Consider the following 14,614-nt stretch of genomic DNA (forward strand, 5'->3'; position numbering starts at 1 on the left):
TTTCCTTTTTTTAAAATTTCAGTTTCCTTGCTTTGTTCCCAATCCTAGGGGTAAAGAATTCAGTCCTTCACTATTAAGTGTGATGTAAAAGTATAGGGTTTTTGCAGATGCCCTATATCATATTGAGAGAGTTCCCTTTTAATCCTACTTTGCTGAGACTTTTACAGTGAATGGGTGTTGATTTTTTTTGTCAATTGCTTTTTCTGCATCTTTTGAGTGGATGTATTGTTTTTCTTCTTTATTGTGTTAATATTGATTAACACAATAAATATTGATTGAGTTTTGAATGCTAAACAATGTTGCATTCCTAGGATAAACCCTATTCAGTCACAGTATGTTATCCTTTTTTATATTTCTGGATTTGATTTTCTAATATTTCATTAAAACTTTGTGTATCTGTGTTCGTGAGGAATACTGATTTGTAGTTTTTTTAAAATCTCTTACAATGCCTTTTTTTTTCTGATACGGGTATCAGGATAATTCTGGTTAATAAAATGGGTTGGGAAGCGTTCCCTCCTCTATTTTCTAAGGAGAATTTTTGCAGGATTGGTATTATTAGAATTCACCAAGAAGCCATCTGGGCCTAAACTTTTCTTTGTGGAAAGCTTTTGAATTGTGAATCCAATTTCTTTACTAGATATGGAGCTTCTCAGATTTTCTGTCTCTTTGTGTCGGTTTGGTATTTTGCATCTTTCAGAAAAATGTGTCCATCTAACATGTTCTCAGTGGAACACAGGCTCCTTACTCAGCTACCTGGCTCTGCTGGACTCTCAGCCTCATCCTGCACTACTTTTCTCTCTCACTCCTCAAACTGCAGCCAACTGGATGCCTTTCTGTTTCTGAACACTCGAAGCTCTGTCCTGCCTCAGAGCCTCTCAGGTGGCTGTTCCTTCTGCCTGGAACACTTTTCCTGGCTTTTGCATGCCTGGTTCCAGGATGGCAATCCTTTCTTAGAGAGTCCTTTGCTTACCTCTCCTGTCAAAATATCTTCTATTTGTTGATTTATATTTGGCCTGTTTATTGTCCATCTCTCTACCTTGCTCTGTGAGAGTGGGGGCCTATTCATTTTCCCCTTTTCTTCTGCCTCTAGAAAACTTAATAACTCTTCCAATATGTGTTGAACCAATGCATGACTGAGAGAATGAGGACTGCAAGTTCTCTGAGCTTTAGTTGTCTTTCTGTAAGGAGAGGACCTTGCAGGGTTGTGGTGAGGATTAGAGACGTCATTTTTGTTTGTTTGTTTGTTTTTTATTAAATTCAGTTTTGTTGAGATACATTCACACACCATACAATCATCTATGGTATACAATCAACTGTCCACAGTGCGATAACATAGTTATGTGTTCATCACCACAATCTATCGCTGAACATTTTCCTTAAGAGATGTCATTTTAACTCCCACACTGTGGTGCCTGGCACAAAAGAGCTCAGTAAGTGGACGTGTTACAGGACGCTAAATTGAAGCTTCAATTGAGACACCAGGACACAGTGGCTACCAAAGTGAGTTTTTAGAAACACCTGTGGGTTTTTCACTGGTTACACCCCACATGTACCTTGAGGCTCTAAGAGTGTCAAGGAGTAATGATTCAAAAATGACTTGTGAGGGTTTCTGTAAAAATGGCAGCACCTTCCATCACCTCCTTCTGTGGTTTTATTAGGCAAAACAGGTTGTGGCCAACATGATACAGTTTTAGTGTCTTCCTCCTCAAAATTCCCTTTTCTCTTCTAGGTAATGCCCACAATTTTGACATTCCAACTTTTAGCTTTAACTTGTGGCTGTTAGCCCATTAAAATGCACAGTTCCCCTGGGGAGAGTTACTCTTTACACTGAAACCAGGCACTGACTCTAGATGAGACTGAATCTGCTCAATTGTTTTGAGATCCTAGGAACAGAGCCTGTGGAACAATGGGGCAGGTCAAAGTGGCTTTCTTCATTTTGCCAGGAGTCAGCTCTGTCAGCCTCAAAGAAGAGCCCTCCTCATTCAACAATTTTATCCTCACAATCAGATGCTTCTGTTGTTCGTCGGATGCTTACCTCTTTATTTATGTACCCATCCTTATTGATGTCATACAAGTTAAACGTCCACCTTAGTTTTTCATGGACGGTTCCTCTCAGCAAAATCGACAGAGCAGTTACAAAGTCCTGAGAAGCAAAAAAGGTACGAGTGACAGTCACCACAACGCCATCAGTTGGGGTAAAGCTCTGTGTTTGGGTCCGACTTTGTGACTACTTTCATCGGAACAGGATCACTCTTGTCCTCTTGTCCCCCAAGGATAACGCTGAGCCAGTGAAGAGCTCCTCCTTCCATTCCCTGCCCTGCCCTGTCTTTGGGAGCAGCCCGTTGAGGGAGAATGGAATTTTGTGTGTGTGCTGATACTTCCAAACCTAAGCTAACCCAGCCTCCTCTGTTACTGCCTCATCCACTTGCTGCAATGATTTGTTTGTCATGTGAGTTGTGTTATGGTCTAGTGGCTAAGAATGTGGTCTCTGGAGACATACTGCCCGAGTTCAAATCCCTCCTTTGCACTTATTAGCTCAAATCCCTCCTTTGCACTTATTAGCTCTTTGCTCTTGGGAAAGCCACACAATCCCTCTTTGCCTTACTTTCCTCTTTTATAAAAAGTAATAATAATAATAGAACCCTACCTCATAGGGTTATTGTGAGGATTAAATGACTCATAAGTACAGAGGTTGGTATGTGGTAAGTTCAGTGTACGTGTGAGCTGTTAAACCCTTATTATTAATCTCTGGAAGAACAATAAATTCCTAGAGGCTAGGGACAGTTGCTTCTTCCTTTCTCTATCTTCAGGAAATGCTTATTAAATGGAGAAAGCTATCTTGGTCTTGACCGAGAGCATTTGAGGATCCAGCCCTTCCCGCCATAACCCATGGATTAGAGGAAAAGGTGATGCAGAACCAGGGGACCCCTCAGAGTGAGCCCAGGAGACACACATACCTCAAACTTCACGGAGCCTGTCTGGGTGGTGTCGAAGGCGTTGAAGAGGTAATGGGCATACGTGCTGGCATCTGCAAGGCAGAGAGGGAAGGGCGGGTGATGGGAGCAGGGGCTCCGCAGAGGGGAAAGAGAGCATTTAAAAACAGAGGCAGGATGTCAGCAAGAAAGAGGGGAGGGTGATGCTGGGTGACAGAAAGGAGAAAATTATGGAGGGGGAGAACCCACGGGTGTGAATGAGGCCGTCCAGCTCTCCTGGGATATCGGTGGGAAGTTCTAGCAATAGCCAAGACACACCCTTGCCCCTTCCTGCCCCTCTCTGTGGGTGATACTTGGTGGATGGATGGTATGGTGATGGCATGGGTAAGGTGCTTTGAGATGCAAGGCACTGCCATGGAGTAAGCCCATACTTGGGAGCAGACAGACCTGGGCTTGGATAGTAGCTCTGTCTTTAACAGCTGTGTGACTGCAGGCACCTAACTCAACCTCTCTGAGCTTCACTTTCCCTTCTCTGTAAAATGAGATGTAGCGAGACCTACCTCTTGAAATTTTTGAAAAAGTATGTTAAACTACACAAGTGCCTGGCACATGGCCAAAACTTAATAAATAAATAGTGGCATGATAGAACCCAATAAACTGTGATTCTGGGGGCCTGCATGGGAGTGTTGGGTAGAGAGTGTGGCCATACACTGAGTTTCACCCCTGGGAAGGCCACTTGTTTTCTTTCGAAGTGTTTGGGATACTTGGATTTTGGATTTCCATATTGTCAGGATGCAGGAAAGGGGTCAGGGTGTGCCAAAGATAGCTCCTGGGGGCAGGGCATAAGATGGCATGTGACTCATTGAGGCCACAGGAGGAGCCAGCGATGTGGTCCCAGGCTGGGGTGGGGGCAGAGTGGGTTACTGCAGGAGTCAGGTGGTCAGCAGAGCAGGTGCCAAGGACTTAGCACTCTTGCTAACCTGGCTTTATAAGCACAACCTTATGCTTCCTGCATCTTTTTGGATTAGTTTATTTTTATAGTCTCTGGTAAGTTCTTTTGCAAAATTCCAGCTTGTCTCAATTGTTTTAAGGAAACCAACATGACAAAGCTTGGCATCTGACGCTTATGGGGTCTAATCTGGGTTGTGCTCCTCCCTAGCTGTGTGACCTTGAGTAAACTGCTTAACCTCTCTGAAACTCAGATGCCCTATCTGGGATATTGATACCCACTTTATGGGACTGTTATGAGACTTTATGATACTGCTTTATCAATTTCTCCTCCCCTCCTGGAGGGTGTTCCTTTTCAGAGCTCCTTTGTGCTAAAGTTTTAGAGAATTCCACCTCTTATTATAATAAGGGAAGTACCTTTCCCCGAGTTTTCCCCTACCATGGAGAGGGGGCAGATGACAAGGAAGAGTGAAGGGAAGGCTGCCCACCAGACTGGGAGCTGGACAGGATTTTTTAAAAGTCAGACTCACCTCCATGAGGGAAAAACTGGGCGTAGATCTGTTTGAAAGTTTCTTCATTGACCACACCACTGGGGCACTCCTATGAGATGGGGAGAGAGTCAGGGGAGGCATCTGGGGGGCCTGCTGCAGCTGGTGTGTGCTGGCCCCATCCCTGGGGTCCGGGGTTCCTTGTGATCCCTGGTGGGCAGGGACTGGGCAACAACCTGTGAATTTCCTATGTCTCCAAGGTGAGTGACTGGGCACCACCTTAAGACTAAAGCTGCTTGGCAGAATGACGGGATACCCATCAGAGAACAGGCACCATGAAGCAGAAAGAGTTTGGGCTTTGGGCATTGGATTCTGGCTCAGCCACTTCTGAACTGTGTGACTTTGGGAAGGTCAGACCCTGATCCTCAATGTCCTTACCTGTAAAAATGGGGCTAACAGTACCTTTCCAACAAGGCTATCATAAGGTTTAGCGTATGAGACGATGGCAGATGCCAATCAATGTCCCTTTCCTCCCTTCAGCTGCTGCCCGTCTGGGTAGCCTCCCCACAGGGCCCTGCTCCAGCCGAGCTGCCTGCTGATAACACGCCTCTTCCAGCTTGGAAGGGAACAGGCACATGCCAAGTGCAATCGAGACTATTGTGGGAAGGCAGAGCATCCTGGTACTTGTCAGGCAACTCCGGGGAGCTGTTGGAATCCTTACTGGTCAGCACCTTGGAGAACAGTCTGGAATTCACCCAGCTCTATCTGTACAGGCTGCACCTGGAAAGGACTGTGCCCGTGAGCGGCTCCCTCCACCCTGCCCCAGCTCACAATTTGGAAATAATATTGCCCTCTGAGAGTTAAAAAAAAAAAAAAAAAATCATTATTCAGGATAGGATCTGAGAGTTCTAAAGTTGGCCTGAAAAGATAGAAATGTATTAATTTATGTGAAGAAACAGTAGGCCAACTAACTCCCTGTTCTCAGACTCCACCTTCCATTATATTGGTTTCCCTTGTAGCAGAGAGGGGCCCCCTTGCCAATTCTATTGCCCGTGGTAAACTAGCACGTTGGCGTTCAGGCTGACACGTCAGTCTCCGTGACCTTGGTGAGCAAACTCAGCAGACCCCAATCCCCTCATTTTGCAGGCACCAACAAGATTGAGTGTGAATGTTATGCTGAGGCTCGAACCTAGGCCAGGGTGAAATCTCCAAGGTTGTTCACCCTGCAGAGATTTTGGGCAGTCCATCAATTTCCCATCTACTGAGATGGCCTTATCTTTTCCTGAAGCCTCTCTTTCTAACACATGACCTTGCTCACACATGTCCCCACCATAGCACTGACCTTCCTTGTACAACTACACTGATAGGAAAGCTTCTTTCAGGGGCCGCTTGGCATTTGGGAGAACTTAACCCAGGTGGGAAATGCGGCCCTTTGCCTTCACAGGCCATGCAGGTCTTACATTTTTGAAGCCTCTATAAAGGACTTGCAGCTCCCTCTTGGTGAAGTTGGTCTGGGCCTCGAGCTGCTCCAGTCTTTCAGGCCGATGGCAGACCATGGTCATTTCCAGCTCATCTTCAATCTTATCTGGAACCAGAGGAGACGGCATTGGAACGCTGACCTGGGTGGGCTCTAGTCACACCACAGTCGGGGCTGTCAAAGGAGAGGTGTGGTAACTGGGGATGTGGCGTTGTGGGCTGGGGTCACACCGCAGGTGGCCTCCCTGCCTGGAACCCCACCTCCATGCCCAGTCTCACTCTAGGTGCGTCAGACACCAGATAGGGAGCAAGCTTCAGGGTTGGAGATAAACATGTTCCAAGTGGAGATGAGGTCTGAAGTGCTAAAAATAAGTCAGATGTAAATATTTCCCACCCTTTCAAAAGAACTTCTTTGAGTATTTAAATTGTTGCCTACTAAATCTCCTGGATAGTCCAGATTACCAGAGACACGGGTAAGTGAATAGAATGGTAAATGTTCTTCAAACAGCCAAGGGAGAAACAAATCTATTTAAAAACTAGAGTAGACAGTCATCATTTGGGCCAACTAGAGGAAGGCTAGCATGATTTAGAACAAAGTTCAAGTTATGGAATATTAAATATTAATTTAAAAAATGTGAATGTATTGTACAATGTATATTTTATATTATTTACTAGATATCCCTTAAATTATAGGAAAATGACTTAAAGGGAGGAACTCTACTTCATGTAAATGAAAGCTTCAAAAGCATTTGAAGGTGTCTAAAATAGTTGTCTTAGGTAGTAGTTGTTCTTCCCATGTGTACTACCGTGTGATGTAATTTTTCTGTAGTTATACAGAAGGCACCAGGTCAGTTTACTGCGAGAAAGTCCAATAAGTGCAACTTCCCACGTTTTAGCATCAGAGAAGTGTGAGTGTTTTCTGCTGGGCCCTGCCAGAATGGTGTCTATTCAATTCACTCCAATCAAGAATCGATTGCCATCCAACCTTCTCTGCCTCTTGCTGTCTTGCAGACATTAGCAAATCCACCATATTGGTGGGCACGAATAGGGACGACCTGGGCAGGCTGCGGGGAGCACACATGGACCACGTCACCCCCCCGTGACAGCTGAGAGTGAGGGCGGGCTCAGGCCCCGAATCTGAGAACAGGATGAGCAGGTGCATTAAATTGTGTGCCTGTCCCTAATCAGTGCTGGTCCCTTTACACCAGATTTCCTCTGCAACTGTCACTTTTCCTTCTGAGACTTTGATCCCAACACAAAAGGAGTCCATCAGAGTACATTTGTTTCCTGAAGGTAACGGCTCAGGTAAGGCCCCAAGGGTGTGCTGGAAAACCTGGGTGACCATTCCCACTGCCACACATATCACCTTATCTGGTGGGAGGAAGGCAGATTATTCAATATAAATAAGATACTGTGTTCATACAATATAGCTGCAGGTGGCCGATTTCCCCATAATTCCTACAGAGCCTTTAGTTATTGTTATGCTTGTAGCTAACAAGTTAAGTAGCAATTACCTAAGCACTGCAGTCGTTCTATGTAAATCAAAGGGCCAATTCTCAAAAAGCAAACAAAGCTACGTAAATCTAATTCAGATAGCTCACATATATATATTAACTCATTTAAAAATATAAATCAGTTGTTTAAATCTCCTAGTATTAGATCTATTAGCACATTTGCAAAAAACGCACAGACATTTATACTTAACTGTGTGAGAAGAGGTAAAAATCATTAAAATGTAAATAAAGAAGATGGAAATGTTGTATTTTTGGGAGAAATGACCTAATTTTGGAGGTGTCCAGTATATCTTTCTATGAGGTAAAAATAATATTAAAATGTAAATAAAGAAGATGGAAATGTTGTATTTTGGGGAGAAATGACCTATTTTTGGAGGTGTCCGGTATATCTTTCTAAGTCTTATCCAAAAGCTTAAATGCCTTTTTGCTGTTGCCTGTTGTCTCTACCTGTCTTCCTGTGGTTGAATTCCTCAAAATGTAGAGAAATCTCTTTGTAGATGTTTGAAAGAAACTTTCTGACTCAGAAACAACACTTGCTTACCATGGCCTTTATTAAAAATGCACTAAGTAATTATTGAAATATCAAATATTAAACCTACTTTATTAAGGTGGAACTGGACTTAATCAATAAATGATTTGTTTGCTGTCTGGGCAGCCAGATCAATTTCCATATCAAACAGATTCTGTAAATATCTGAACATTTGAATATTGACTGCCAAGCTTTTGTGTTTTTTTTGTTTGTTTGTTTTTTTCATCACCCTCTAATTGTCAGGCTGTGGCAACCGTCAGTCCTGCAAGGAAATTCAAGTCTTTGGAACTCAAGATGCTGCATGTGGGCATGAGGGGTTTAAACTAACAGCTCTTGGAGTTTTTTTAAAATTGCATATCATAGCAAGAACTATATTTTACATCACTATCCTGTATACACATACATAGATTCAAAACATTTATGACATAGTTTGAAGCAAAAGTTTCATTAAATAATACTTTCCCTCGCTAATGTGTGATGCACTCTATTCTCAATGCTAAGCTGTTCCTTTTATAAAATCGTGCTTGTTGGGGCTCTCATGTGTTAATGGCTTATATTTGAAAACACTGATTTAAATTGTCTTCAGTTGTAACAGCCTTATAGCTGTGCCCAAATTCAGGCCAGCACTCCCTTCCCTTCCTTTTTATGACTCATGGTTCTGGCCGCTGTAAATCTATTCGGAAGGAGCTTCGGAAAGGGCCGCAGAAGGTTTTGTATGCTTTGTGTCACCCCTCGGAGCTTCCCTGGGTGCTGCCCAGGCGGTCTCTGTAAAGGAAGAGGGTGGCCCAGGTCCCTGGTAGGGGGAGGAGGAAACGGATTTAGCAAGGGGGGAGCCTCCTTGACAGTTTCTTCTGAGGTTTAACAGTCTCAAAGGCCAAATGTTGCTTGTGATTATTATTTTTGTTATTGAAAATGATGATGAGCAAATTGCTAAGTCAAATTGAATTTGGATGATAGGGCTCAAAATTAGCCTAGAGATTTAATACTATGGTAACAACATCGTAAGGACACATTAGAATACCTGCTGTTTGCAAAATACTTTTAATCTGTAAAGGTTTTTCATGCCTGTTGTCTTCCTGCAACCTTGTGTTTGGTGGAGAGTAGGGGACCATTACCCTTCCCAGCTGAGTATTAGGGCTAACGAAGACGGGTGCCCTAATGGATGAAGTGATTTTCTAACAAGTGCCTGCTGTCCTTGCAGGTAGTTAAGGCGAGACAGAATGAACGATTGTACAGAATGCTACACAAGGAATCCTCAGACTAAATGGGAGGTTGGAGCAGATGGCTCAGATTGTGTGGTCCTTAATGTTTTGGGGTCACAGATTCTCCTGAGCACGTGACTAAAGTTTCAGACCATCTCAAGAAAAAGAGAATGCACCTAATCGCAGCATTTTGCCTATGCAGTCAGCGAGTTCTTGTGTCTGTTTCACACCAGCCTTCCAGCACAGAAGTTCTTTTCCAATCTCTGTCACTAGATGGTACTGCCTGAGTCCTAGGTCATAAAGCCAGTCAGTGATAGAGCAGGACATAGAATTCGGCCAGCCCAGGTCGCCTTTCCTCAAATCTGGCTTCTGTGGCTTCTGCTTTCCAGGAGCAGAAAATGCAAATTGGTTTGTCACCAGCCTTGCAATGGCTCTGCTGCTGGCAAGCTTTGACCGTGAGAGTTCAAAGAGCCCAAGCATTTGGTCTTCTCCCTAGTGAGGGTCTCCTCTGTTGGGTCCAGGACCATCTCCTTATACTTCTTCCTGGATTGAAAAATGGTTTCTCCCCCATGTAATCTCTGGCTTGGATTTTACACCCACCTATCCATCTAGATTGGAGGTTACAAAATGGTGGCCCCACAGCCAAATGCAGCCCGAAGACAGGCTTTTTGAATTATTGCCAATGTTTAAACATGGAGGTTCACATAAAAGTTTGGATTTCTGATTTCTCTTGGAAAATGGGAATATCTGACAGCTTCAGCCCCAAATTCTTATGAGACAGTCTACTAGAGCACAGCAGTGGCTGGTTCCTTTGGGCATCCACAGTCTCTAGTGCCCCCTGTTGTTCACCTCTGGCTCACATAATTCATTTACGACAGGTCCCGCAGGCACTTGAGTTTTTGATCCCTGATCTCTACCTACTTACCCTTCCACCTGCCTGCCTTTTTCCTACCTCACACCACCCAATCTACCTCCCTCTTTTTCTCTTCCTCACTATTTGTTTATTTAAACATATTCTGCTTTGTTTCACAAAGGACTGGAAGCTGATTATAGGAAATGAATGTAATAAAATAAAAAGACAAAGTAATAAGAAAAACTACCTCAGAAAATGTAGATTAGATTAGAAGGTCAAGACTGCAGGGAAAAGAGAACATAGAAATTCAGGTCATTTGTTCTAAACAGTTACTACACTTGAGCCACAAATTGGCTCTGAGCTTTTACATATATTTTATTGCCCACGAGGGGGAAATATATCAGTTTCTTAGGGAATACAGAGCTTTTCCTATAACTTATCCCTGAAAGAACATTTCCAACTGTTGCTGTATGGGTGGAGCTTGCTAACAAGGGGGACGGAAATTTGACAAGTGAGAAGTCTAATTACAAAATATATACTTAATAACAAAGCCCTTTCTTTACAAGCAATGTGACCAAAGCAGTCAAGTTAGTTGAAATTTTTTTTTTTTTTTTTACCTCTCTGATACTGGTAATACCACCAGGCGATGTCTAGGAAAAAGTAAGAAAATATTTTACCAAATCCATTCATCAAAAAAAGCAAAAACACACTGTTATTTTGATGGAGAGGCTGCTCTGAGGGTGGAATCTGTCCAGGCCACAGACCAGCTCGACATATATGAAGAAGCATTTTCCCTCTCCTCAGCAGGGCTGGGGCTGGCCCTCTCCCTGTCCTTTACCCATGGTCAGAACAGGCCAGAGCAACGGGCCACCTCCCAGTGCCCATGGCTCCCTGCAGAGGCTCTGAGCATGCCCTCAGCCATGCAACCATGCAGCCTGGAGAGAGGTGGGATGGCACGTGGCAGATGATGCACCGATGCAGACGGGTCCTTGAAATAGTGGCACGTTTGACTTGAAGAGCGGCTTATCCAACGATACTACTCTTCACCATGAGGAGGCCCCCATTACCTCTCTCTGCTACTTTGTGATTTCAAGCTGAATACCTTCCAGGATTATTTATTCACTCACTCAACAAACATCGATTAAGTATCTACTATACATAGATCAGTGAGTCAAACAATTCTGTTCCCTGCTTTCATGGAGCTTACAGTCTATGTGCTGGATCTGTTATGTACCCCAGCAAAACTATGTTTTTTTAATCCAATCTTGTGGGGGCAGACCTATTGTGGGTGGGATCTTTTGATTAGGTTGTTTCCATAGAGATGTGACCCCATCCGTTCAAGGTGGGTCTTAATACTTTACTGGAGTCCTTTAAGAGAGCTCAGGGAGAGAGAGAGAGAGAGAGCTCAGAGAAGCTAAGAAATGTAATCCACAGTTGGCCTCTGGGAGAAGCTAGGAGAGAAGCTAAGACAGAAGCCCAGAGACATTTTGGAGAAAGCAATGGAAGCCAGAAGCTAAACCCGGGAGAGAAGAGCCAGCCATGTGCCTTCCCATGTGACAGAGAAGCCCCAGATGCCATCGGCCTTTCCTCAGAGAAGGTATCTACCTCTTCATACCTTAATTTGGACATTTTCATGGCCTTAGAACTGTAAATTTGCAGCCTAATAAACCCCTATTGTAAAAGCCAATCTATTTCTGGTATTTTGCATTCCAGCAGCTTTAGCAAACTGGAATGGTCTATGATGGGGGGTTCTCTCTTCCTGTCTGCGGCTTAGTGAGTAACACAGATGCAGAAAAGGAAAAGGGCTGTTGAAAAAAAAAGTAGCACATTAGGATGTGAGGCAGAGTGGATGCAGGCTAGGTCAACCATTATGCCCAATATAAAACACAAGACAAAACATCAGACCTGGAAAATCACCCAGGGCATGGTGGAGCTGGGCGGGCCCAGGGTTCCACAGAATGGGAAACAGGAGCTCTGTTTGGTGTTCTCCTGTGGGTCCTTTTTGGGACCATTTGCTGGTCAGCCTGGTTCTTCTCAGTAAGCTATTCTTCAAACTTCCTCCCATCCTTACCAGTGCCTCTGACCAAGAGTGTGCAAGGAAGCCCAGCTACCATCTTAAATGGGTTTTCATCTCTCCCTGGACAGAAGGGGCTTCCTTCTCCTGCTGCTCCTTAAAGTGGTGGTATAGATGGGTATCCATTCACAAGTGTTTCTGCTCTTGTCTCCTGACCTGAATCCCAAGGGAACCATTTATTCTGCTGGATTTAGGTAGCATTCTCAGAGATATTTCTACATACACGGGTTGGTCTTCTCTGGCATGCTAGGAATGTGATAGGCATTGGAATAGAGATGAAAAGATAATCTCTGCCCACATGGAGTTTACAGATGGAGCCCATAGCCCAGGGGTTATAAACCCAGATATCCACAGCCCTTGGCAGGTAACTTAGCTGAATGCAGGTGATGGGGTGCAACTGTAGAGAGTGGTGGGGACTGAGGACCCGGAAGGCAAATGCCCCAGGGAAGGAGAGCAGCCTGTTACTCAGCTAGTTGTTGTCATGCAGTAATTTAGGCCCAGTAAGTCTAGATCTTTTGATCTTTCAAGAGGAGATAAATTGTTTGTGTCCTGATATTGAACTATTGTCAGTGAATTTAACATTTAAAACATACAGCATGGACCAAATATAAAGTGTCTGTGGACAGGACATTGTGGACTGATGGCCTAGAACTCGGTATTAACAAATCACCCCAAAGCAGAATGAATATGGCTAAGACACTGGGAGCTGAGATGAGGAAGCTCTTAACTCACATTGCCTGGGTGGCAGGGGGCTGGAAGGGATGTCAGGGAAGGAGTCAAGGGGAGGTGGTAATTTACATGAATCTTGATGGAAGAGAGGATGGGAACAGCATATGCAAAGGCACCAAAGCCAAAAGGACTGTGGCAGGGGCTCTGCTTCCAGGACCAGTGAGCTCTTTTGTAGCAGAGCTGACCTCCCACCAAGAACAACTTGAAAAGAAGGATTTAAAAAACCACGTCTGTTTGATGGCATTAAAGAACTACTGTGTCAGCCAGCCCTTGAGAAGCCAGGCTGTTATGTCCCCAGAAAAGTCATATGCTTTAAAGCAACCTTGTGGGAGCAGACTGATTTAGTCTGTCAATCAGGGTGGAGCCTCTGCTTGAATTATTTCCATGAGGTGTGGACCCACCATTCAGGGTGAGTCTTGATTACCAGTTCACTGGAGTATTTAAGAGAGAAGCTAAGAGCTGACACAGACCCAGATGCTTGCTGACACTTAGAGATGGCTGGAGATGCAAACAGAAGGACATTTGGAGATGCTAAGCCAAGAGATGAAGCCCAGAATTTGCCCTGGAGAAGCTAAGAGAGACCCAGAATAAAAAACAAACAAACAAAAAAAACAAGAAAATAATAAAAGAGAGATTGAGAGAGAGAGAGAGACCCAGAGACATTTTTGAGAAAGCCATTTTGAAACACAACCTGGGAGCAAAGGACCAGCAGATGCCAGCCACGTGCCTTCCCAGCTGACAGAGGTGTTTCAGACACTGTCAGCCATTCTTCAGTGACAGTATCCTCTTGTTGATGCCTTCGTTTGGACACTTCAATGGCCTTAGGTATGTAAATTTGTGACATAATAAATCCTCTTTATAAAAGCCAATCCATTTCTTGTATTTTGCACAATGGCAGCTTTAGCAAACTGGAATAATACATATTTTTTAAGTTTATCAAAAAATTTAAAAAATAAATAAAAAAACATTTCAAACTAAGCAAAACAAAGGAATAAGAAAAACAATTAAACTAAAATAAGTACATTGCTTTCCCAGCTGACAGAGGTATTCCAGATGCCATCGGCCTTTCTTCAGTGAAGATATCCTCTTGTTGATGCCTGAGTTTGGACATTTCTATGGCCTTAGATTTGTAAATTTGTAACTGAATAACCCCCTTTATAAAAGCCAATCCATTTCTGGTATTTTGCATAATGGCAGCATTAGCAAACCAAAACAGTAAGCCTGGCAGTCATTGCTGCTTCTTAACTCAAAGTGTATGTTGATTCATAAGTGGCAGAGGCCAAGAGGTTGAGAAGCTGAGAAAAAGAGAGGCTGCTAAGAGTGAAGAATGTGAGCACAACTTCCAGCAGTCTTATGGGGCCAGGGAGAAAAAATTGGACATCAGTCCTACTAAATATCCAGGACCTGAGTGGTCAAGATTCCCACAGTGAAAAGAAAGAACAGGGAAGTGAGCCTGATAGCCAAAGCTGCTTGCTCCCTCAAAGGCTTTGCTAATTCTTTAGTGGTAGAGGCCAAGAGAAGCTAAGCAAAAGCCACAGCCAAAAGGTTGCTGAGGAGTTCTTGGCAGGGGAGTAACTGCTGTAGTTTAGGGTTTGCCTAGGAGGAGGGTCCCTGGTAAACATGCCAGGCTTTCCAGGTGACCCCTAAAGGACTACATTCTAGCAGCAAGGAAAAATGGGACTATAAAATCCTTATAAAGATTGAAATCCAGCCTCAAAACAACTCAATTCCTGTTTAGATTAAGTTTATCTGCCCCTACTCTATACCTCCCAGAAGTTGAATGCTCAAATAGCGTACAAATTTTTATACTAATATTTACCATTCAATGAAAATTTGCCACATATACTAAGAGACAGGACCAATAGAAA

The 14,614-nt window shown here is 43.8% G+C and overlaps 1 protein-coding gene across 3 annotated transcripts in view; it reads right to left on the reverse strand.

Annotated features, from left to right (window-relative positions):
• KCNIP1 (potassium voltage-gated channel interacting protein 1) overlaps nt 1–14,614 on the reverse strand; it is a 424,587-nt gene that overhangs the window by 10,768 nt on the left and 399,205 nt on the right. For all 3 annotated transcript variants that reach the window (XM_037799139.1, XM_037799140.1, XM_037799141.1), the window contains exons 2-5: nt 5,830–5,954; nt 4,412–4,481; nt 2,958–3,028; nt 2,036–2,143 (exon numbers count right to left, since the gene is read on the reverse strand). In XM_037799139.1, coding sequence (XP_037655067.1) covers nt 2,036–2,143; nt 2,958–3,028; nt 4,412–4,481; nt 5,830–5,954 — 374 coding nt within the window. The remainder of the gene's footprint in view (nt 1–2,035; nt 2,144–2,957; nt 3,029–4,411; nt 4,482–5,829; nt 5,955–14,614) is intronic.

Source organism: Choloepus didactylus, chromosome 11, assembly GCF_015220235.1.
Source record: "Choloepus didactylus isolate mChoDid1 chromosome 11, mChoDid1.pri, whole genome shotgun sequence".
Classification (NCBI taxonomy): domain Eukaryota; kingdom Metazoa; phylum Chordata; class Mammalia; order Pilosa; family Megalonychidae; genus Choloepus; species Choloepus didactylus.